Below are 25,449 nucleotides of genomic sequence, written 5' to 3'. Positions count from 1 at the left end.
ACTTTACCCTCATCTACACATCTACTCACCTCCTCGAAAAATTCAATCAAGTTAGTTAGACACGATCTCCCCCTGACAAAGCCATGCTGACTATCCCTGATTAATCCCTGCCTCTCCAAGTGGAGATTAATCCTGTCCCTCAGAATTTTTTCCAATAGTTTTCCAACCACTGATGTTAGACTCACCGGCCTGTAATTACCTGGTTTATCCCTACTACCCTTCTTGAATAATGGTACCACATTTCCTGTCCTCCAAACCTCTGGTACCTCTCCTGTGGCCAGAGAGGATTTGAGCATTTGTGTTAGAGCCCCTGCTATCTCCTCCCTTGCCTCACATAACAGCTTGGGATACATCACATCTGGGCCTGAGGATTTATCCACTTTTAAGTCTGCTAAAACAGTTAATACTTCCTCCCTTTCAATGCTAATATGTTCAAGTATATCACAATCCCCCTCCCTGATCTCTACACCTACATCGTCCTTCTCCATAGTGAACACAGATGAAAAGTAATCATTTAAAACCTCACCTATGTCCTCCGGCTCCACACACAGATTGCCACTTTGGTCCCCAATGGACCCTACTCTTTCCCTGGTTATCCTGTTGCCCTTAATATACTTATAAAACGCCTTCGGATTTTCCTTTATCTTACCCGCCAGTGTTTTTTCATGTCCCCTCTTCGCTCTCCTAATTACTTTTATAAGTACCCCCGCTACACTTTCTATACTCCTCTAGTGCCTCCGCTAGTTTTCAGCGCTCTGAATCTGCCATAAGCCTCCTTTTCTTCCTGACACAATCCTTGACATCCAGGGTTCCCTGGACTTGTTGGTCCTACCCTTCACCTTGGCTCTGAACTCTCACTATTTCTTCTTTGAATGACTCCCACTGGTCTGATGTAGACTTTCCTACAAGTAGCTGCTCCCAGTCCACTTTGGTCAGATCCTGTTTTACCATATTGAAATCGGCCTTCCCCCAATTCAGTACCTTTATTTCTGGTCCATCTTTGTACTTTTCCATAACTACCTTAAATCTTACAGAGTTATGGTCACTATCCCCGAAATGCTCCCCCATTGATACTTCTACCACTTGTCTGGCTTCATTCCCTAGGATTAGGTCCAGTACTGCCCCTTCTCTTGTAGGATATTCTACGTACTGGCTCAAAAAGCTCTCCTGTATGCATCTCCTGGCTTACATAGAAACATAGAAAATAGGAGCAGGAGTAGGCCATTTGGCCCTTCGAGTCTGCTCCGCCATTCATTATGATCATGGCTGATCATCCAACTCAGTAACCTGTTCCGACTTTCGCCCCATACCCTTTGATCCCTTTAGACCCAAGAGCTATATCTAACTCCTTTTTGAAAACATTCAATGTTTTGGCCTTAGCTGCTTTCTGTGGCAGCGAATTCCACAAGCTCACCACTATCTGGGTGAAGAAATTTCTCCTCATCCTGAAAGGTTTACCCGTATCCTTAGACTATGACCCCTGGTTCTGGACTCCCCCACCATCGGGAACATCCTTCCTGCATCTACCCTGTCAATTCCTGTTAGAATTTTATAGGCTTCTATGAGATTCCCCCCTCACTCTTCTGAACTCCAGCGAATATATTCCTAACCGACTCAATCTCTCCTCATGCGTCAGTCCCACCATCCCAGGAATCAGTCTGGTAAACCTTCGCTGCACTCCCTCTATGGCAAGAACGTCCTGCCTCAGATAAAGAGACCAAAACTACACACAATATTCCAGGTGTGGCCTCACCAAGGCCCTGTATAATTGCAGCAAGACATTCCTGCTTCTGTACTCGAATCCTCTCGCTATGAACGCCAACATACCATTTGCCTTTTTTACCACCTGTTGCACCTGCATGCTTACCTTCAGCGACTGGTGTACAAGAACTCCCAGTTCTCGCTGCATATTCCCCTCTCTCGGTTTATAGTCATTCAGATAATAATCTGCCTTCCTGTTTTTGCTACTAAAGTGGATAACTTCACATTTATCCACATTATACTGCATCTGCCATGCATTAGCCCACTCACTCAACTTGTCCAAATCACCCTGATGCCTCACTTAGGTAGCTCTAAATGTCATGTTTTGCGCTGCATTTACCTTCATTCAATACTTTGGTTCTCGATCGTGTTCGTGTGCATGTTGATCATTAGCTCCACAGGGTAGATGTGTGCTCGTAGGAAGTGTAAAGATGAGTGTAGCTGGAGGTTTACCAGTAGTCAAGTGAGGTGTCACTCTGTAATTATGAAGAAAGTGATATAGCTCTTGCTTCCATGACCTGTTCCCACCTATAGCTGTACAATGGGATGTGATTTTATGATGAGTGAACCGGAGGTAGTTTGTGAATTTACTGAACTCATTGCTGTTGAATGGGGTCCATTGTCGCTTATTACTGTTTGGGGGATTCCAAACAAGGCAAAGATCTGGTCAAGCTTTGGGATGACATCTTTCGTTGAAGTTGATATAATAGATTCCACAATTGGGAATCTGCTGTAGTCGACAAATCTGTGAAAATAACACTGACTTCAATCCATGGTCCTGGACATAGTTCGGACATTTTGAGAGGATCATGAAGATTTGATATTGTGGTTACTAGGACTGTCCTTCCACTCTTTTTTGAACAAGGGTGTCACATTTGTCACTCTCCAATTCTCTGGGGAAGATTATGGAAAGCCCTTCTTCTATCGCCACCCCCACTTGCTTTAGCAACCTGGGATGCAAACTATCTGGACCAGGTGACGTACCTAACCTAGGCACAGCCAGCCATTCCAGTACTTTCTCCCTCTCAATTTTTACCCTATCTGTTGCCTCTACTCTCTCCACTTCTACTGATATTTTATTAGATTCCTCTTCCTTAGTAAAAACCAATAAAAATTGCTCATTAAGTATTCGAGCCTTGCCCTGTGCCTCGAAGCATATATTATCCTCTTTGTCCCTAATAGGCCCCACTCCACCTGCTTACGACCTGCTTACTACTTACATGTTGGTAAAAGAATTTTGGGTTCCCTTGTAAGATTTTTGATAAGATAGGGGGGTTTTATATACCCCCTTCTAAGGTGGGAACAGACTTGGCAGCACAAAACTTGTTGTGAGTTGACTTTATTGAGATAAAGGATAAAGGTAAAGACAAGTTTGTTAAGTTCCCAGATAAATGATTAGTAAAAAACTCAGGCAGTGATTAACAGTCTAACACAGATACTACCCGTATTAATGGCTGGACGGCAGAGCACACGACTCTCTCTCGTAGTTTCTTGTTGTTGTTCAAATTCTCTGCCGCGTAGTGGCAAAGTCACACGCTAACTTATTCTGGCAGCTTTACAGGTAACCCTCCCCTCATACCAATCAGTGGTCAGTCTTGAATTAAAGGACGCTTTCCTTAACCAATCAAGGATCATTTTGTAAAAGCAAACTACTGCGGATGCTGGAAATCTGAAATAAAAACAAGAAATGCTGGAAATACTCAGCAGGTCTGGCAACATCTGTGGAGAGAGAAGCAGAGTTAATGTTTCAGGTCAGTGACCCTTCTTCGGAACTAGTTCTGAAGAAGGATCATTTTGTGATGGTGCCAATCTTTTCATTTACGCAATTAATACATAGAAAAGTCTTTGGATTAACCACCTTATGTCAATGCTTGTACTTTCCCGAGGATGCCTTATCTCACTGAGACAAAACTATGCAGCACTGTCTGTTCTCACGGTCTAACACTTTTTGCTGCATGTAAGCATTTTAAAACCTGACATAATCTCCCAGAATCCCTCTGCCTTGACATCTTGTCTGTATTGTGCCCTATTTCCTAAGTTTTCCACTTTACCATACTACAAAGAAGGTTTCGAATAAGGCTAAATGTTAGTTTATATTAACAAATCATTTGTTCGTTGGTAATAGCTAGATGCTGACAGTTAGTATGCTGTTTAGTGAATTTTAGCAACCTAATAATCTTCCACCCTTTTCTTTTGACTGCCATTCAATTCTCATATTCTCTCCTTGCCAATTTTATTTTCCTCTTCACCTCCTCTCTAAACGTCTTGTATTTGGCCTGGTTCTCACTTGCAGAATTCACCTGACATGCATCATACAGTCTCTTTTTTGTATCATCATAATCTTTTGGTCATCCAAAGAGCCCTGTTTTTGGTTCCTCTACCATCTGCCTTTGTTGGAATATACCTACCTTATACCTGAAACTGCGCCTTCTTAAAGATCATCCATTGTTCCGTTGCAGATTTTCCTGCCATTCTTTGGTTTCTTTTTATCTTGGCTAGATCACTTCTCATCCCCCTGAAGTTAGTCATCTTCCAATTTCGAAGTCCTACTTTAGATTTTTCCTTGCTCGTCTCCATTTTCTTTTTATTCATTCATGGGATGTGGGCGTCGCTGGCCAGGACAGCAGTTATTGCCCATCCCTAATTGCCCTTGAGAAGGTGGTGGTGAGCTGCCGTCTTGAACCGCTGCAGTCCATGTGGGGTAGGTACACCCACAATGCTGTTAGAAAGGGAGTGCCAGGATTTTGACCCAGTGACAGTGAAGGAATGGCGATATAGTTCCGTCAGGATGGTGTGTGGCTTGGAGGGGGATTTGCAGGTGGTGGTGTTCCCATGTATCTGCTGCCCTTGTCCTTCTAGGTGGGAGAGATCGCAGGTTTGGAAGGTGTTGCCTAAGGAGCCTTGGTGTGTTGCTGCAGTGCATCCTGTAGATGCTGCCACTGTGCGTTGGTGGTGAATGTTTGTGGATGGGGTGCCAATCAAGCAGGCTGCTTTGTCCTGGATGGTGTTGAGCTTCTTGAATGTTGTTGGAGCTGCACTCATCTAGGCAAGTGGAGAGTATTCCATCACACTCCTGATTTGTGCCTTGTAGATGGTGGACAGGCTTTGGGGGGGCAGGAGGCGAGTTACTCACTGCAGGCTTCCTAGCCTCTGACCTGCTCTTGTAGCCACGGTATTTATATGGCTGCTGCAGTTCAGGTTCTGGTCAATGGTAACCCCTAGGATGTTGATAGTGGGGGATTCAGCGATGGTAATGCCGTTGAATGTCAAGGGGAGATGGTTAGATTCTCTCTTGTTGGAGATGGTCATTGCCCGGCACTTGTGTGGCTCAAATGTTACTTGCCACTTATCAGCCCAAGCCTGGATATTGTCCAGGTCTTGCTGCATTTCTACACGGACTGCTTTAGTATCTGAGGAGTCACAAATGGTGTTGTGCAATCATCCGCGAACATCCCTACCTTATGATTGAAGGAAGGTCATTGATGAAGCAGCTCAAGATGGTTGGGCCTAGGAAACTACCCTGAGGAACTCCTGCAGTGATGTCCTGGAGCTGAGATGATTGACCTCCAACAACCACAGTCATCTTCCTTGTGCTAGGTATGACTCCAGCCAGCGGAGGGTTTCCCCCCTGATTCCCATTGACCTCAGTTTTGCTAGGGCTCCTTGATGCCAAACTCGGTCAAATGCTGCCTTGATGTCAAGGACAGTGACTCTCACCTCACCAGTTCAGCTCTTTTGTCCATCTTTGAACCAAGGCTATAATGAGGTTAGGAGCTGAGTGGCCTGGCGCAACCCAAACTGAGCGTCAGTGAGCAGGTTATTGCTAAGCAAGTGCTGCTTGATAGCACTGTTGACGACACCATCCATTACTTTACTGATGATTGAGAGTAGACTGATGGGGCGATAAGTGGACGGGTTGGATTTGTCTTGCTTTTTGTGTACACATTCCGAGGCAATTTTTCACCTTGCGGGGTAGATGCCATTGTTGTAGCTGTACTGGCACAGCTTGGCTAGGGATGCAGCAAGTTCTGGAGCTCAAGTCTTCAGTACGATTGCTGGAATGTTGTCAGGGCTCACAGCCTTTGCAGTATCCAGTGCCTTCAGTCGTTTCTTGATATCACACGGAGTGAATCGAATTGGCCGAAGACTAGCACATGTGATGCTGGGGACTTCAGGAGGAGGCCGAGCTGGATCATCAACTCGGCACTTCTGGCTGACGGTTGTTGCAAATGCTTCAGCCTTATCTTTCGCACTGATGTGCTGGGCTCCCCCATCATTGAGGATGGGGATATTTGTGGAGCCTCCTCTTCCAGTTAGTTGTTTAATTGTCCACCACCATTCATGACTGGATATGGCAGGACTGCAGAGCTTAGATGTAATCCATTGGTTATGGGATCGCTTAGCTCTGTCTACTGCATGCTGCTTACACTGTTTGGCATGCAAGTAGTCCTGGGTTGTAGCTCCACCAGGTTGACACCTCATTTTGACGTGTGCCTGATGCTGTTCCTGGCATGCCCTCCTGCACTCTTCATTGAACCAGGGTTGTTCCCCAGCTTGATGGTAATGGTAGAGTGGGGGATATGCTGGGCCATGAGGTGACAGGTTGTGGTTGAGTACAATTCTGCTGCTGCTGATGGCCCACAGCCTCAAGGATTCGGTGGTGTGTAGATAAGGTAAGGCTTTTTCTATTTCTCTTTTTTTTTTAACGTTAAAAACTTTTCGTTCCTTTTTCATTTAACTAAGTTTAAGCTTAAGATTAAAAATGGCAGGAGATCTCAGACCCGTGACATGCTCCTCTTGCGCAATGTGGGAGCTCAGGGACACGGCTGATGTCCCTGACTCCTTCACGTGCGGGAAGTGTGTCCAGCTGCAGCTCTTGTTAGACCGCATGACGGCTCTGGAGCTGCGGATGGACTCACTTTGGAGCATCCGCGATGCTGAGGAGGTAGTGAATAGCACGTTTAGCGAATTGGTCACACCGCAGATTAGGATTGCTGAGGGAGAAAGGGAATGGGTGACCAAAAGGCAGAGAAAGAGCAGGAAGGCGGCGCAGGTGTCCCCTGCGGTCATCTCCCACCACAACAGGTATACCGTTTTGGATACTGTTGAGGGAGATGGCTCACCAGGGGAAGGCAGCAGTAGCCAGGTTCATGGCACCGTGGCTGGCTCTGCTGTTCAGAAGTGCGGGAAAAAGAGTGGAAGGGCTATAGTCATAGGGGATTCAATTGTAAGGGGAGTAGATAGGCGGTTCTGTGGTCGAAAACGAGACTCCCGAATGGTATGTTGCCTCCCAGGTGCACGGGTCAGGGATGTCTCAGATCGGCTGCAGAACATTCTGAAGGGGGAGGGTAAACAGCCAGTTGTCGTTGTGCACATAGGCACCAATGATATAGGTAAAAAACGGGATGAGGTCCTACAAGCAGAATTTAGGGAGTTAGGAGCCAAGTTAAAAAGTAGGACCTCAGAGGTAGTAATCTCAGGATTGCTACCAGTGCCACGTGATAGTCAGAGTAGAAATGAAAGAATAGTCAGGATGAATGCGTGGCTTGAGAGATGGTGCAGGAGGGAGGGGTTCAGATTTTTGGGACATTGGGACCGGTTCTGGGGGAGGTGGGACTATTACAAATTGGACGGTCTACACCTGGGCAGGACTGGAACCAATGTCCTTGGGGGTGCTTTTGCTAACGCCGTTGGGGAGGGTTTAAACTAATGTGGCAGGGGGATGGGAACCAAATGAGGTTAGTGGAGAGTAAGGAGGTAGTAACTAAAGCCTGTAAGAAACTAGATAATGAAGTCAGCGTGACTAAGGGAAAGAGTAGGCAGGGAGCAGAGGATGAAAGCAAAGGCACTAGTGGTCTGAGGTGTATTTGTTTTAATGCAAGAAGTGTAGTAGGTAAGGCAGATGAACTTAGGGCTTGGATTAGTACCTGGGAGTATGATGTTATTGCTATTACTGAGACTTGGTTAAGGGAAGGGCATGATTGGCAACTAAATATCCCAGGATACCGATGCTTCAGACGGGATAGAGAGGGAGGTAAAAGGGGTGGAGGAGTTGCATTACTGGTCAAAGAGGATATCACAGCTGTGCTGAAGGAAGGCACTATGGAGGACTCGAGCTGTGAGGTAATATGGGCAGAACTCAGAAATAGGAAGGGTGCGGTAACAATGTTGGGGCTGTACTACAGGCCTCCCAACAGCGAGCGTGAGATAGAGGTACAAATATGTAAACAGATTATGGAAAGATGTAGGAGCAACAGGGTGGTGGTGATAGGAGATTTTAATTTTCCCAACATTGACTGGGATTCACTTCGTGTTAGAGGTCTAGATGGAGCAGAATTTATAAGGAGCATCCAGGGGGGTTTTCTAGAGCGGTATGTAAATAGTCCAACTTGGGGAGGGGCCATATTGGACCTGGTGTGGGGAATGAGCCCGGCCAGGTGGTTGAAGTTTCAGTAGGGGACTACTTTGGGAATAGTGATCACAATTCCGTAAGTTTTAGAATACTCATGGACAAAGAGGAGAGTGGTCCTAAAGGAAGAGTGCTAAATTGGGGGAAGGCCAACTATACCAAAATTCGGCAGGAGCTGGGGAATGTAGATTGGGAGCAGCTGTTTGAAGATAAATCCACATTTGATATGTGGGAGGCTTTTAAAGAGAGGTTGATTAGCGTGCAGCAGAGACATGTTCCTGTGAAAATGAGGGATAGAAAAGGCAAGATTAGGGAACCATGTGAACAGGTGAAATTGTGAGACTAGCTAAGAGGAAAAAGGAAGCATACATAAGGTCTAGGCGGCTGAAGAAAGACGAAGCTTTGAAAGAATATCGGGATTGTAGGCGCAATCTGAAACGAGGAATTAAGAGGGCTAAAAGGGGTCATGAAATATCTTTAGCAAACAGGGTTAAGGAAAATCCCAAAGCCTTTTATTCATATATAAGGAGCAAGAGGGTAACTAGAGAAAGGATTGGCCCACTCAAGGACAAAGGAGGAAAGTTATGCGTGGAGTCAGAGAAAATGGGTGAGATTCTAAACGAGTACTTTGCATCGGTATTCACCGAGGAGAGGGACATGACGGATGTTGAGGTTAGGGACAGATGTTTGATTACTCTAGGTCAAGTCGGCATAAGGAGGGAGGAAGTGTTGGGTATTTTAAAAGGCATTAAGGTGGACAAGTCCCCAGGTCCGGATGGGATCTATCCCAGGTTACTGAGGGAAGCAAGAGAGGAAATAGCTGGGGCCTCAACAGATATCTTTGCAACATCCTTAAACATGGGTGAGGTCCCGGAGGACTGGAGAATTGCTAATGTTGTCCCCTTGCTTAAGAAGGGTATCAGGGAAAATCCAGGTAATTATAGACCGGTGAGCCAGACGTCAGTGGTAGGGAAGCTGCTGGAGAAGATACTGAGGGATAGGATCTATTCCCATTTGGAAGAAAATGGGCTTATCAGTGATAGACAACATGGTTTTGTGCAGGGAAGGTCATGTCTTACCAACTTAATAGAATTCTTTGAGGAAGTGACAAAGTTGATTGATGAGGGAAGGGCTGTAGATGTCATATACATGGACTTCAGTAAGGCGTTTGATAAGGTTCCCCATGGTAGGCTGATGGAGAAAGTGAAGGCGCATGGGGTCCAAGGTGTACTAGCTAGATGGATAAAGAACTGGCTGGGCAACAGGAGACAGAGAGTAGCAGTGGAAGGGAGTTTCTCAAAATGGAGACGTGTGACCAGTGGTGTTCCACAGGGATCCGTGCTGGGACCACTGTTGTTTGTGATATACATAAATGATTTGGAGGAAAGTATAGGTGGTCTGATTAGCAAGTTTGCAGACGACACTAAGATTGCTGGAGTAGTAGATACTGAGGGGGACTGTCAGAGAATACAGCAGAATATAGATAGACTGGAGAGTTGGGCAGAGAAATGGCAGATGGAGTTCAATCAGGGCAAATGCGAGGTGATGCATTTTGGAAGATCCAATTCAAGAGTGAACTATACAGTAAATGGAAAAGTCCTGGGGCAAATTGATGTACAGAGAGATTTGGGTGTTCAGGTCCATTGTTCCCTGAAGGTGGCAACGCAGGTCAATAGAGTGGTCAAGAAGGCATACGGCATGCTTTCCTTCATCGGATGGGGTATTGAGTACAAGAGTTGGCAGGTCATGTTACAGTTGTATAGGACTTTGGTTCGGCCACATTTGGAATACTGCGTGCAGTTCTGGTCGCCACATTACCAAAAGGATGTGGATGCTTTGGAGAGGGTGCAGAGGAGGTTCACCAGGATGTTGCCTGGTATGGAGGGCGCTAGCTATGAAGAGAGGTTGAGTAGATTAGGATTATTTTCATTAGAAAGACGGAGGTTGAGGGGGGACCTGATTGAGGTGTACAAAATCATGAGAGGTATAGACAGGGTGGATAGCAAGAAGCTTTTTCCCAGAGTGGGGGATTCAATTACAAGTGGACACGAGTTCAAAGTGAAAGGGGAAAATTTTAGGGGGGATGTGCGTGGAAAGTTCTTTACGCAGAGGGTGGTGGGTGCATGGAACGCATTGCCAGCGGAGGTGGTAGACGCGGGCACGATAGCGTCTTTTAAGATGTATCTAGACAGATACATGAATGGGCAGGAAGTAAAGAGATACAGACCCTTAGAAAATAGGCGACAGGTTTAGATAGAGGATTTGGATCGGCGTAGGCTTGGAGGGCCGAAGGGCCTGTTCCTGTGCTGTAATTTTCTTTGTTCTTTGTTCTAGTAAGTTTGCGGACGATACAAAGGTTGGTGGAGTTGCGGATAATGATGAGGATTGTCAGAGGATACAGCAGGATATAGATCGGTTGGAGACTTGGGCGGAGAAATGGCAGATGGAGTTTAATCCAGACAAATGTGAGGTAATGCATTTTGGAAGGTCTAATGCAGGTGGGAGGTATACAGTAAATGGCAGAACCCTTAGGAGTATTGACAGGCAGAGAGATCTGCGCGTACAGGTCCACAGGTCACTGAAAGTGGCAACGCAGGTGGATAAGGTAGTCAAGAAGGCATACGGCATGCTTGCCTTCATCGGTCGGGGCATAGAGTATAAAAATTGGCAAGTCATGTTGCAGCTGTACAGAACCTTAGTTAGGCCACACTTAGAATATTGCGTGCAATTCTGGTCGCCACACTACCAGAAGGACGTGGAGGCTTTGGAGAGGGTACAGAAGAGGTTTACCAGGATGTTGCCTGGTCTGGAGGGCATTAGCTTTGAGGAGAGGTTGGAAAAACTCAGATTGTTTTCACTGGAACGACAGAGGTGGAGGGGCGACATGATAGAGATTTACAAAGTTATGAGCAGCATGGACAGAGTGGATAGTCAGAAGCTTTTTCCCAGGGTGGAAGAGTCAGTTACCAGGGGACTTAGGTTTAAGGTGCGAGGGGCAAAGTTTAGAGGGGATGTGCGAGGCAAGTTTTTTACACAGAGGGTGGTGAGTGCCTGGAACTTGCTGCCAGGGGAGATGGTGGAAGCAGATACGACGTTTAAGAGACATCTTGACAAATACATGAATAGGAAGGGAATAGAGGGATATGGGCCCCTGAAGTGCAGAAGGTGTTAGTTTAGGCAGGCATCAAGATAGGCGCAGGCTTGGAGGGCCGAATGGCCTGTTCCTGTGCTGTACTGTTCTTTGTACTGACCATCTGACAGTGCAGCACTCCCAGTTCTGAGCCTCCCACAGTGCAGCACTACCTCAATAATGACCCTCCAACAGTGCAGCACTCCCTCTATACCAACCCTTCAACAGTGTTGCACTCCCTCAGTTCTGACTCTCCCACAGTGCAGCACTCCCTCTGTACTGACCATCCAACAGTGCAGCAGTCCCTCAGTACTAACCCTCTGACAGTACAGCACTCCCTCAGTAATGACCTTCTGACAGTGCAGCACTCCTACAGTAAAGACGCTTCAATAGTGCAGCACTCCTTTAGTACAGACCCTCTAACTCTGCAGTACTCCTTCAGTACTGCCCATCCAACAGTGCAGCACTCCCTCTGTACTGACCCTGCAAACGACTGGCGTGAGGCCTTGAATACAGCTGCCTCAGCCCCAGGGCTGCCAGTGAGGATATCGGAGGTTTCAGCCATGGAAGGAGCTTTGATGGCCGTTTGCTGTTTCCCATCCATTGTTGCTGGGAAAGAAAACACTGGAAAGGGCCAAATTGCCGCACCCGCCCTGGTCATGATGATCGTTTGGTTCGGGTCCTCGGGGCGGGGCCTGTGATTCGGAATCTCGGGGCGGGGCCTGTGATTCGGGGCGGGGCCTGTGATTCGGGTTGTCGGGGCGGGGCCTGTGATTCGGGGCGGGGCCTGTGATTCGGGTTCTCGGGGCGGGGCCTGTGATTCGAGTTCTCGGGGCGGGGCCTGTGATTCGGGTTCTCGGGGCGGGGCCTGTGATTCGGGTCCTCGGGGCGGGGCCTGTGATTCGGAATCTCGGGGCGGGGCCTGTGATTCGGGGCGGGGCCTGTGATTCGGTTCTCGGGGCGGGGCCTGTGTTTCGGGTCCTCGGGGCAGGGCCTGTGATTCGGGTTCTCGGGGCGGGGCCTGTGATTCGAGTCCTCGGGGCGGGGCCTGTGATTCGGGTTCTCGGGGCGGGGCCTGTGATTCGGTTCCTGGGGGCGGGGCCTGTGATTCGGGTCCTCGGGGCGGGGCCTGTGATTCGGGTTCTCGGGGCGGGGCCTGTGTTTCGGGTCCTCGGGGCGGGGCCTGTGATTCGGTTCCTGGGGGCGGGGCCTGTGATTCGGATCCTCGGGGCGGGGCCTGTGATTCGGGTCGTTGGGGCAGGTCTTGTGGTTCATGACCCAGGGCGGTTGATTTGGGAGGTTGAGTGATGGCGGCACGGTTGCTGAACCATTATGTGGCGTCGATGGTGCTGAGCGGGGCGGGGGACGCGCTCGGTTACAAAAACGGCAACTGGGAGTTCTGCAGAAGCGGCCCGCAGATCCACGCCGAGTGCCGGAAGCTGGGCGGCCTCAGCAAAATTGATGTGTCCGGCTGGATGGTGAGCGATGATACGGTGATGCACCTTGCCACTGCTCAGGCCCTGGCGGCGGCCGAAGGGCCCGAGGAAAATCTGGAGCAATTGTACTGTCGGCTGGCCCGGGAATACAAGCAGAGCATGATGGACATGAATGGCAGAGCGCCAGGTAAACAGGAGCTTGTCAGTATGGTGGAAAGGGCAGAGCTCCAGGTATACAGGAGTTTGTCAGTATGGTGGAAAGGGCAGAGCTCCAGGTATACAGGAGCTTGTCAGTATGGTGGAAAGGGCAGAGCTCCAGGTATACAGGAGTTTGTCAGTATGGTGGAAAGGGCAGAGCTCCAGGTATACAGGAGCTTGTCAGTATGGTGGAAAGGGCAGAGCTCCAGGAATACAGGAGCTTGTCAGTATGGTGGAAAGGGCAGAGCTCCAGGTATACAGGAGCTTGTCAGTATGGTGGAAAGGGCAGAGCTCCAGGTATACAGGAGTTTGTCAGTATGGTGGAAAGGACAGAGCTCCAGGTATACAGGGGCTTGTCAGGATGGTGGAAAGGGCAGAGCTCCAGGTATACAGGAGCCTGTCAGTATGGTGGAAAGGGCAGAGCTCCAGGTATACAGGAGCTTGTCAGGATGGTGGAAAGGGCAGAGCTCCAGGTATACAGGAGCTTGTCAGTATGGTGGGAAGGGCAGAGCTCTAGGTATACAGGAGCTTGTCAGTATGGTGGAAAGGGCAGAGCTCCAGGTATACAGGAGCTTGTCAGTATGGTGGAAAGGGCAGAGCTCCAGGTATACAGGAGCCTGTCAGTATGGTGGAAAGGGCAGAGCTCCAGGTATACAGGAGCCTGTCAGTATGGTGGAAAGGGCAGAGCTCCAGGTATACAGGAGTTTGTCAGTATGGTGGAAAGGGCAGAGCTCCAGGTATACAGGAGTTTGTCAGTATGGTGGAAAGGACAGAGCTCCAGGTATACAGGAGTTTGTCAGTATGGTGGAAAGGACAGAGCTCCAGGTATACAGGGGCTTGTCAGGATGGTGGAAAGGGCAGAGCTCCAGGTATACAGGAGCTTGTCAGTATGGTGGAAAGGGCAGAGCTCCAGGTATACAGGAGCTTGTCAGTATGGTGGAAAGGGCAGAGCTCCAGGTATACAGGAGCCTGTCAGTATGGTGGGAAGGGCAGAGCTCCAGGTATACAGGAGCTTGTCAGTATGGTGGAAAGGGCAGAGCTCCAGGTGTACAGGAGCCTGTCAGTATGGTGGGAAGGGCAGAGCTCCAGGTATACAGGAGCCTGTCAGTATGGTGGAAAGGGCAGAGCTCCAGGTATACAAGAGTTTGTCAGTATGGTGGAAAGGGCAGAGCTCCAGGTATACAGGAGCTTGTCAGTATGGTGGAAAGGGCAGAGCTCCAGGTATACAGGAGCCTGTCAGTATGGTGGGAAGGGCAGAGCTCCAGGTATACAGGAGCCTGTCAGTATGGTGGAAAGGGCAGAGCTCCAGGTATACAGGAGCTTGTCAGTATGGTGGAAAGGGCAGAGCTCCAGGTATACAGGAGCCTGTCAGTATGGTGGAAAGGGCAGAGCTCCAGGTACACAGGAGCTTGTCGGTATGGTGGAAAGGGCAGAGCTCCAGGTATACAGGAGCCTGTCAGTATGGTGGAAAGGGCAGAGCTCCAGGTATACAGGAGCTTGTCAGTATGGTGGAAAGGGCAGAGCGCCAGGTATACAGGAGCCTGTCAGTATGGTGGAAAGGGCAGAGCTCCAGGTATACAGGAGCTTGTCAGTATGGTGGAAAGGGCAGAGCTCCAGGTATACAGGAGCTTGTCAGTATGATGGAAAGGGCAGAGCTCCAGGTAACACAGGAGTCTGTCAGTATGGTGGAAAGGGCAGAGCTCCAGGTATGCAGGAGCTTGTCAGTATGGTGGAAAGGGCAGAGCTCCAGGTAACACAGGAGTCTGTCAGTATGGTGGAAAGGGCAGGGCTCCAGGTAACACAGGAGTCTGTCAGTATGGTGGAAAGGGCAGAGCTCCAGGTATGCAGGAGCTTGTCAGTATGGTGGAAAGGGCAGAGCTCCAGGTATACAGGAGCCTGTCAGTATGGTGGAAAGGGCAGAGCTCGAGGTATACAGGAGTTTGTCAGTATGGTGGAAAGGGCAGAGCTCCAGGTAACACAGGAGCTTGTCAGTATGGTGGGAAGGGGAGAGCTCCAGGTATACAGGAGTTTGTCAGTATGGTGGAAAGGGCAGAGCTCCAGGTATACAGGAGCCTGTCAGTATGGTGGAAAGGGCAGAGCTCCAGGTATACAGGAGTTTGTCAGTATGGTGGAAAGGGCAGAGCTCCAGGTATACAGGAGCTTGTCAGTATGGTGGAAAGGGCAGAGCTCCAGGTATACAGGAGCTTGTCAGTATGGTGGAAAGGGCAGAGCGCCAGGTATACAGGAGCTTGTCAGTATGGTGGAAAGGGCAGAGCTCCAGGTATACAGGAGCCTGTCAGTATGGTGGAAAGGGCAGAGCTCCAGGTATACAGGAGCTTGTCAGTATGGTGGAAAGGGCAGAGCTCCAGGTATACAGGAGCTTGTCAGTATGGTGGAAAGGGCAGAGCTCCAGGTATACAGGAGCCTGTCAGTATGGTGGAAAGGGCAGAGCTCCAGGTATACAGGAGCCTGTCAGTATGGTGGGAAGGGCAGAGCTCCAGGTATACAGGAGCCTGTCAGTATGGTGGAAAGGGCAGAGCTCCAGGTATACAGGAGCTTGTCAGTATGGTGGAAAGGGCAGAGCTCCAGGTATACAGGAGCTTGTCAGTATGGTGGAAAGGGCAGAGCTCCAGGTATACAGGAGCTTGTCAGTATGGTGGAAAGGGCAGAGCTCCAGGTATACAGGAGCTTGTCAGTATGGTGGAAAGGGCAGAGCTCCAGGTATACAGGAGCCTGTCAGTATGGTGGAAAGGGCAGAGCTCCAGGTATACAGGAGCTTGTCAGTATGGTGGAAAGGGCAGAGCTCCAGGTATACAGGAGCCTGTCAGTATGGTGGAAAGGGCAGAGCTCCAGGTAACACAGGAGCTTGTCAGTATGGTGGAAAGGGCAGAGCTCCAGGTATACAGGAGCCTGTCAGTATGGTGGAAAGGGCAGAGCTCCAGGTATACAGGAGCTTGTCAGTATGGTGGAAAGGGCAGAGCTCCAGGTAACACAGAAGCCTGTCAGCATGGTGGAAAGGGCAGAGCTCCAGGTATACAGGAGCCTGTCAGTATGGTGGAAAGGGCAGAGCTCCAGGTATACAGGAGCCTGTCAGTATGGTGGAAAGGGCAGAGCTCCAGGTATACAGGAGCCTGTCAGTGTGGTGGAAAGGGCAGAGCTCCAGGTATACAGGAGCCTGTCAGTGTAGTGGAAAGGGCAGAGCTCCAGGTCACACAGGAGTTTGTCAGCATGGTGGAAAGGACAGAGCTCCAGGTAACACAGGAGCCTGTCAGCATGGTGGAAAGGGGAGAGCGCCATGTGGAACATCTGTGATGTTGAGGACGTCGTATATAGCACATTTAGTGAGGTGGTCACACCGCAGGTAATGGCTGCACAGGCAGAAAAGGGATGGGTGACCGCCAGACGGAGTAGTAGGCACAGGTAGGTATTGCAGGAGTCTCCTGTGGCCATTCCCCTCTCAAACAGATATACTGCTTTGGATACTGTTGGGGGTTTGACCAAACAGGGGAAAGTAGCAACAGCCAAGTTCGTGGCACCACGGAGGGCTCTACTACACAGCAAGGGAGGAAAAGGGAAAAGAAGAGCTATAGTGATAGGGGATTCTATCGTAAGGGGTGCAGGTAGGTGTTTCTGTGGTCGCAAACGAGACTCCAGGATGGTACGTTGCCTCCCTGGTGCGAGGGTCAAGGATGTCTCAGAGCGGCTGCAGGACATTCTGAAATGGGAGGGTGAGCAGCCAGAGGTCGTGGTTCATATTGGTACGAACGACATAGGCAGGAAGAGAGATGAGGTCTTGCAAAGTAAATATAGGGAGTTAGGCAGAAGGTTAAAAAGCAGGACCTCTAGGGTTTTAATCTCAGGATTGCTCCCTGTGGCACGTGCTAGTGAGGGTGTGGCTGAAGAGCTGTTGTAGGCGGGAGGGCTTCAGCTACTTGGATCATTGGGATCTCTTCTGGTGCAGAGGTGACCTGCACAAGAGGGACGGGTTGCTACTGAACTGGAAGGGGACCTATATCCTTGCGGGGAGGTTTGCTAGTACTACTCGGGAGAGTTTAAACTAGTCTTGCAGCGGGGGTGGGACCCAAAGTAGTCGTCTCTCCGATGAGATAGTTGAGGCAAATGTAGAGGTTAAAGCAGTAAGTCAAGTAGGCAGGCCGGGCAGGGGCAGGACAGGGAGCGTGGAAGGTCTGATAGGCTAAACTGCATTTACTTCAATGTAAGAAGCCTTACAGGTAAGGCAGATGAATTCAGAGCATGGATCGGTACATGGTATTGTGATATTATAGCTATTACGGAAACATGGTTGAGGGATGGGCAGGACTGGCAGCTCAATGTTCCGGGGTACCGATCCTTCCGGTGTGACAGAGGGAGGCGCAGTGGTTAGCACCTCACAGCTCCAGCGACCCGGGTTCAATTCTGGGTACTGCCTGTGTGGAGTTTGCAAGTTCTCCCTGTGTCTGCGTGGGTTTCCTCCGGGTGCTCCGGTTTCCTCCCACAGCAAAAGACTTGCAGGTTGATAGGTAAGTTGACCATTATAAATTACCCCTAGTATAGGTAGGTGGTAGGGGAATATAGGGACAGGTGAGGATGTGGTAGGATTATGGGATTAGTGTAGGATTAGTATAAATGGGTGGTTAATGGTCGGCACAGACTCGGTGGGCCGAAGGGCCTGTTTCAGTGCTGTATCTCTAAATCAAATCAAAATCAGGAGTGCACTATTGATGAGAGAGGACATCACGGCAGTACTTAGAGAGGATATCCCGGGGGGAACGTCCAGTGATGCCATATGGGTAGAACTTAGAAATAAGAAAGGGTTGATCAATTTGATGGGATTATACTATAGGCCCCCCAATAGTCAGAGGGAATTGGAGGAGCATATATGTAGGGAAATCACAGATAGGTGTAGGAATTATAAGGTTGTAATAGGTGGTTTTAACTTCCCTAATATTGACTGGGACTGCCTTAGTACTAAGGGATCAGATGGGGAAGAACTTGTTAAGTGTGTCCAGGTTAGTTTTCTGAAGCAATATGTGGATGGCCCTCCTAGAGAAGGGGCTACACTCGACCTCCTCTTCGGAAATGAGGCTGGACAGGTGGTAGATGTGTCAGTGGGGGAGCACTTTGGGACCAGTGACCATAACTCTACTAGCTTCAAGATTGTTATGGAAAAGGAGAGGACTGGTCCTCAAGTTGAAGTCCTAAATTGGGGAAAGGCTAATTTCGATGGCATCAGACAGGAACTCTCAAAAGTTGAATGGGAGAGGCTGTTTACAGGTCAAGGGGCATCTGGCAAATGGGAGGCTTTTAAAAGTGAGATAGGAAGAGTTCAGGGCCGGCATGTTCCTGTTAGATGGAAGGGCAAGGCTGGCAAGTTTAGGGAACCTTGGTTGATGAGGGATATTGAGGGTCTGGTTAGGACAAAGAAGGAGGCATATGTCAGGTAAAGGCAGCTGGGATCAAGCAAGTCCCTCGAGGAGTATAGGGGATATCGGAGTACACTTAAGAAGGAAATTAGGAGGGCGAAAACGGGCCATGAGATTTCCCTGGGAGATAAGATAAAGGAGAATACTAAAAGATTCTATAAGGTGAGGTACCGGAAGACTGGTGGAAAGCTAATGTTGCTCCTTTATTTAAGAAGGGCAGCAGGGATAAGCCAGTGATCTACAGGCCGGTGAGCCTCACATCAGTGGTGGGAAAGTTATTGGAAGGCATTCTGAGAGACAGCATTTATATGCATTTGGAAAGGCAAGGTCTGATTAAGGATAGTCAGCATGGCTTTGTGCGTGGGAAATCATGTCTCACGCATTTGATTGAGTTTTTTGAGGAGGTGTCCAAGAGGATTGACGAGAGCAGGGCGATAAATGTTGTCTACATAGACTTTAGCAAGGCTTTTGACAAGGTCCTGCATGGTAGGCTGGTCCAGAAGGTTTGAACACATGGGATCCAGGGTGAGCTAGCCAACTGGATACAAAATTGGCTTGGTGATAGGAGGCAGAGGGTGATAGTGGAGGGCTGTTTTTCAGATTGGAGGCCGCTGACCAGTGGTGTGCCACAGGGATCGTTGCTGGGCCCTCTGTTGTTTATCATATATATTAATGACTTGGGTGTGAATGTAGGGTGCATGATTAGTAAGTTTGCAGATGACACCAAAATTGGTGGTATAGTGGACAGTGAAGAAGGTTGTCTAAGGTTACAACAGGATATAGTTAAACTGGGAAAGTAGGCAAGGGATTGGCAAATGGAATTTAACGCAGACAAGTACGAAGTGATGCATTTTGGGAAGTTGAACCAGGGCAGGACATATACAGTGAATGGCAGGGCCCTGGGGAGAGTTGTTGAGCAGAGAGACCTTGGGGTGCAAGTACATAGTTCCCTGAAAGTGACAACACAGGTAGACAGGGTGGTGAAGAAGGGGTATGGCATGCTTGCCTTCATCGGCCGAGGCATTGAGTTCAAGAGTTGGGACGTCATGTTACAGTTGTACGTAACTTTGGTTAGGCCGCATTTGGAGTACTGTGTGCAGTTCTGGTCGCCGCACTACAGGAAAGATGTGATTAAGCTAGAGAGGTTGCAGAAAAGATTCACAAGGATGTTGCCTGGTTTGGAGGGCTTGAGTTGTGAAGAGAGATTGGATAGGCTGGGTCTATTTTCCCTGGAGCGAAGGAGGCTGAGAGGGGACATGATAGAGGTATATAAAATTATGAGAGGCATCGATAGGGTAGATAGCCAGAGTCTGTTTCCCATGGTAGGGGTGACTTAAACTAGAGGGCATAGATTTAAGGTGAGAGGGAGGAGGTTTAAAGGGGATCAAAGGGGTAAATCTTTCACACAAAGAATATTGGGTATCTGGAATGAGGTGGTGGAGGCAGGAACAGTAGCAACATTTAAGAGGCATCTGGACAGGTACTTGAATGAGCAAGGCATAGAGGGATATGGAATTAATGCAGGCAGGTGGGATTAGTATGGATAGGCATTATGGTCGGCATGGGTGCGGTGGGCCGAAGGGCCTGTTTCTTTGCTGTACGACTCTGACTCTAAAGGTGTTCAAAATCAAGAAGGGTCTGGGCAGAGTAGATAAGGAGAAACTGTTCCTTTTGATGGAAGAAGTGAGAACCAGAGGGCACTGATTTAAGGTGATTGGCAAAAGAAACAACAGTGACATGATAAAAAAACCTTTTTTTATGTAGTGAATGTATCGGATCTGGAATGCACTGCCTGAGAGTATGATGGAGGCAGGTTCAATCGAGGCATAGATAATTATTTGAAGAGATAAACTTGTAGGGCTATGGGGAAAAGGCAGGCAAGTGGGACTAAGTCAGGTGCTCTTGCATAGAGCCAGTATGGACACGGTGGGCCAAAAGGCCTCCTTGGCTGTAATAATTGCATGATTCTTATATTTTATATGTAATTTATTCTATGGTGCTAATCAGAGAATGTGCTGTTCTATAGGGGCAAGAATGATGTTTTTCCATGAAAGTGAAGGTGCCTTTAAAAACATTTGCATAGTATGCAGTGACGGGCAATATTTTCATGTCTGCAGTCTTGAAAATTTGGATTTGCTTTGGGACCTTTATTTTTAGGGTCGGTTTGAGCAAGTTGCTCAGTTTGGTAAAGTAATGGTGCATAACTGGGAGATGATAGATGATAATAGTTACCTTTCTATTTGTGTTTGGGGTAAGTGATCTCATTTATTTGAAGGTAGTTAATTTTTCTGGTCATGGATTGGCTAATATTATGCACAATATCTACTATGTTTTTGCCAGGTTTAACGTGCGTCAATTCTGTCAGTTTACTGAAACCAGATCATCCTGTTGGGTGGAAGATACCTTTCAATCCTAAAGGGGGTGGATGTGGTGCTGCAATGCGGGCCATGTGTATCGGACTGCGATTCCCCCATCCCGATGAGTTGGAGAAGCTGATTGAAGTAGCTGTCGAAAGCGGCCGAATGACTCACCACCACCCCACTGGTTACCTGGGCTCGTTGGCTGCAGCATTGTTCACGGCATATGCTGTGAATGAGAAACCTGTAGTGAGCTGGGGAAAGGGCCTGATGGAGGTGTTGAAGAAAGCAAAGAGCTATGTAGAAAGAGCTGAGCAGTACACTGCTCAAAACCTGTTTGAATGGTATGTGCCAAATCTTGCTTTGTTCATTTTCCATTTGTAACGGCATTTACCCTGTGAGTCTTTAAACTGATGTTTGCCTTTTTAATTGTGTTTGCATACCTCCTGATATGGCTGCCTACCTCCCACTTGTTGCATCATGTCTCTGGAATGACTGGACTTGCCTGGCAAATATAGTTGAACTGCAAAAAATATGCTCATCCTTTATATGAAGGCCAACTGCTCCTTGTGCAAGTTTGGACTGGATGTAACAACCTGGGTCAGTAGATAATTGATTCAAGCTCGCAATCTAAGCTGACATGGTGGGATGTCAGCTTTTTACAGGTGTTGTCCTTTGAATGAGATGTTTTGCCAAGGCCCCTGTTGACCTGGCTTGATGATTCAACTGATCGAATAATTCTAATGGATATTTTTAACATTGAAGAGCATGGGAGCTCCCCAGCCTAATGACCAATTATTTTCCTCAACCACCACAAAAATGATTAATTGTATTTTACCTTATTGGATTTTTCTGTGAAGCTACTGGGTTGCATACGTAATAAGTCACTGTATTTCACTTACTGGATATTGTGTTCAGTTTTGCAAATAGATCACAACAACAGAGGGCAGTTATCCCATTATCCAGCTGTGCTATGGGAACAGCAAGCCAGTGCTGGGAAGTTGTCTTAGGGAGCAGTGTGGCTGTGTGTTTAGTTGTGATTTATCAATAATTTATGAATGTCATATCTGAGCCTATGAGGTGCAAGTGTGACACAAATTTCCAGAAAATATGTACAATGGCAGCCATGTACAAGTATTATGGAGGAAATGCATGGCGTAGTTTTAATATCTTCCGTGTGCCAATGAAGGTCATCTCTAATCTTGGCACTCTGGGATGACTGGAAAACCACTCACTAGCTGTACACGGTTTGCAAAATGATGTAACGACTAATACTTGGGAAACTAGATTGAGATTTTTGTTCTATAGGAAATATGTTGCAGCTTTTTTTTTTACTGCAATGACATAAAAAAAAGTTCCTCTGAAATATAAGAAGCAATTATGAGTGGACCATTTTGATATTTAAGTGTCAGTGTAGTTCATTTAGTAGCAAGTCAGAAGTCAAGATCTGTTTATGAGCACTCTAGTGCAGTACTGAGTTGCACTGTTGAACATGTGGTCTTTTGGATGAGATGTGCCATCTGCTCACTCTCGAGTTAACATAAAAGATGCCACGGTACTGTTTCAAATAAGAGCTGGGACATTCTCCCCAGTGCCCTGGCCATTATCCCCCCAATCAGCGACACTTTAAAAAAAAAATTATCTACTGTTGCAGATTATGGGACCAATCTGTCCACAAAATGGCTGCCACTTTTCCTACATCACAATAGAACAACACTTCAAAAATGTGAAGCATTTTGGGACATCCTGAGGTTGTGAAAGGTGCTACTTCAGTGCAAGTCAGTTTTGTGATGTGGAATATGAGGGGAAAAAAGTCCATCATGTTGAATAACTTGGCTTTTTATTTCAGGTCCTACTTTGAAGACCAATGGATGAAATACCTTCAGGCGAGAGGTATTCTGGATGGGGTATCCAAGCCAACTTTCCCCAAGCAATATGATGTGACTGAGCGTGACAAATTCTACACCTCTGTCAGCTTCTCAGGCTGGGGTGGGTCCAGTGGGCATGATGCCCCCATGATAGCTTATGATGCCATCCTGGGGTCTGGCAATTCCTGGGAAAAGCTCTGTAACAGGGCGGTTTTCCATGGAGGTGATAACGATTCTACTGGTGCTATAGCTGCAGCTTGGTGGGGTGCGATGTATGGATTTGACCAGGTTCCCGTATCCAACTACAAAGGTCTGGAATATCGGAGCAGGTTGCAATCGGTAGCAGAGAAATTGTTCTATTTAAGCCATCCAAGTTCTTAACCATCAAATAAGGATCAGATGAAATGCCATGCTCTGGAATGTGATTTAGAAGTTCTGCTTTAGATTGTTCCTTGCTCTTTTTCATGACTAATCAAAGCCTTATGATACGATGGAGTGTTCACAAAATCACAGAATTGTTTCAGTGCAGGAGGCCATTTGGCCCATCATGTCCGCACTGGCTGTCTAAAAGAGCAACTCCCTCAGTTCCATTCCCTTGCCTTCTCCCCAAAACCCTGCACATTCTTCCTTTTCATATAACAGTCCAATTCTCTTTTGAATGCTTCAATTGAACCTGCCTCCACCACACTCTCGGGCAGCGCATTCCAGACCTTAACCACTCGCTGCATGAAAAAGTTTTTCCTCATGTCATTTTTGCTTTTCTTACCCTCACTTCTTTCCTCAAATACGGCGTCCAGAATTGGACGCAATACTCCAGCTGAGGCCGAACAAATGTCTTATACAAGTTCAACATAACTTCCTTGCTCTTGTACTCTATGCCCCTATTAATAAAGCCCAGGATACTGTATGCATTATTAACTGCTCTCTCAACCTGTCCTGCTACCTTCATTGACTTATGCACATGTACACTTGGATTCCTCTGCTCCTGCACCCACTTTAGAATTTTTCCCTTTATTTTATATTGTGTCTCCATGTTCTTCCTACCAAAATGAATCACCTCACATTTCTCTGCATTGAACTTCATCTGGCACCTGTCTGCCCATTCCACTGACTTGTCTATGTCCTTTTGCAGTTCTACACTATCCTCCTTACAGTTCACAATGCTTCCAAGTCTCGTATCATCTGCAAGCTTTGAAATTGTGCCCTGTACACCAAGGTCTAGGTCATTAATATATATCGGGGTTCCAACAGTGATCCCTGGGGAACTGCACTACAACCCTTCCTCCAGCCCGAAAAACATCCATTAAACACTACTTTTTGTTTCCTGTCACTGAGCCAGTTTTGTATCCATGTTGCTACCATCCCTTTTATTCCGTCAGCTACAAGTTTGCACACATGTCTGTTGTGTGGCACTGTATCAAATGCCTTTTGAAAGTCCATGTACATCACATCAACAGCATTGCCCTCGTCGACCCTCTCTGTTACCTCCTCAAAAAACTCCATCAAGTTAGTTAACCATGATTTGCCCTTAAGAAATCCATGCTGGCTTTCCTTAATTAACTCACATTTGTTCATGTGACTATTGATTTTGTCCCGAATTATCTTTTCTGGAATTTTTTCCACCACCGAAGTTAAACTGATTGCCCTGTAGTTGCTGGGCTTATCTTTACACCCTTTTTTGAACAAGCGTGTAACGTTTGCAATTCTCCAGTCCTTGGGCACCACCAGTCTAAGAAAGACTGAAATATTATGGCCAGTGCCTCTGTGATTTCCACCCTCACTTCCCTCAGTATCCTTGGATGCATGTCATCCAGCCCTGGTGCTTTATCGACTTTAAGTTCAGACAGCCTATCTGATACTTCCTCTTTATCAATTTTAAGCCCCTGTAATATCTGACTTACCTCCTCTTTCAACATTGCCTGGGTTGTATCTTCTTCCTTGGTAAAGATGCAAAGTATTAATTTAATACCTCAGCTATGCCCTCTGCCTCCATGTGTAAATCCCCTTTCTGGTCTCTAATTGGCCCCACTTGTCCTTTTACCACCCTTTTACTATTTATATGCCAATCGAAAACTTTGGGATTTCCTTTAATGCTAGTTGCCAGTCACCTCTCATGCTCTCTCTTTGCTTCTGTTATTTGCTTTTTCACTTCCCCTCCGGACCTTCTATATTCAGCCTGGTTCTCAATTGTATTTTCTACCTTGCATCTGTCATATGCACTCTTTTTCTTCTTTGTCTTAATCTCTACTTCTTTTGTCATCCAGGGACCTCTGGATTTGTTTACTTTTCCCCTTCGAGGGAATATACCTTGACTATGGCCGAACTATCTCTTTGAAGGTAGCCCATTGTTCATCTACCGGTTTTCCTGCCAACTTTTGACTCCAATTTATTCACCCCAGCTCCATTCTTGCCCATTGAAGTTAGCCTTCCCCCCCCCCAGTTAATTATTCTCACCCAGGATTGCTCTTTGTCCTTTTCCATAGTCAGCCTAAACCTTATGATACAATGATCACTGTCCCCTAAATGCTCTCCTACTGATACTTGATCCACTTGACCCACCTCATTCCCAAGAACCAGGTCTAGCAGTGCTTCCTTTCTCGTTGGACTGCAACATACTGTTGTAGAAAATTTTCCTGAACACACTCTAGGAAGTCTTGCCCCTCACTGCCCTTTACACTGTTATTATCCCAGTCTATGTTTGGATAATTAAAGTCCCCCATTAAAACTACCCATAATTTTTGCACCTCTCTGTAATTTCCTTGCAAATTTGTTCCTCCGTGACCTTCCCACTAGCTGGTGGCCTATAGACAACACCGAGCAATGTGACTGTACCTTTTTTAGTCCTTAGCTCCAGCCAAATTAATTCT

At 47.4% G+C, this 25,449-nt stretch overlaps 1 protein-coding gene across 1 annotated transcript; it reads left to right on the top strand.

Annotated features, from left to right (window-relative positions):
• Positions 1 to 12,531: 12,531 nt before the first annotated feature.
• Positions 12,532 to 25,094, top strand: adprh (ADP-ribosylarginine hydrolase). The gene is made up of 3 exons (XM_068036229.1): positions 12,532 to 12,923; positions 20,698 to 21,058; positions 22,564 to 25,094. The coding sequence occupies exons 1-3, from the start codon at positions 12,608 to 12,610 to the stop codon at positions 22,961 to 22,963; spliced, it is 1,077 nt and encodes a 358-aa protein (XP_067892330.1). The 5' UTR covers positions 12,532 to 12,607; the 3' UTR covers positions 22,964 to 25,094.
• The last annotated feature ends 355 nt before the right edge of the window (positions 25,095 to 25,449 follow it).

This window comes from Heterodontus francisci, chromosome 7 (assembly GCF_036365525.1).
Source record: "Heterodontus francisci isolate sHetFra1 chromosome 7, sHetFra1.hap1, whole genome shotgun sequence".
NCBI classification, from domain to species: Eukaryota; Metazoa; Chordata; class Chondrichthyes; order Heterodontiformes; family Heterodontidae; genus Heterodontus; species Heterodontus francisci.
Note: the sequence above shows the minus strand (reverse complement) of the source record. Positions and strands in the feature narration are given on the sequence as shown.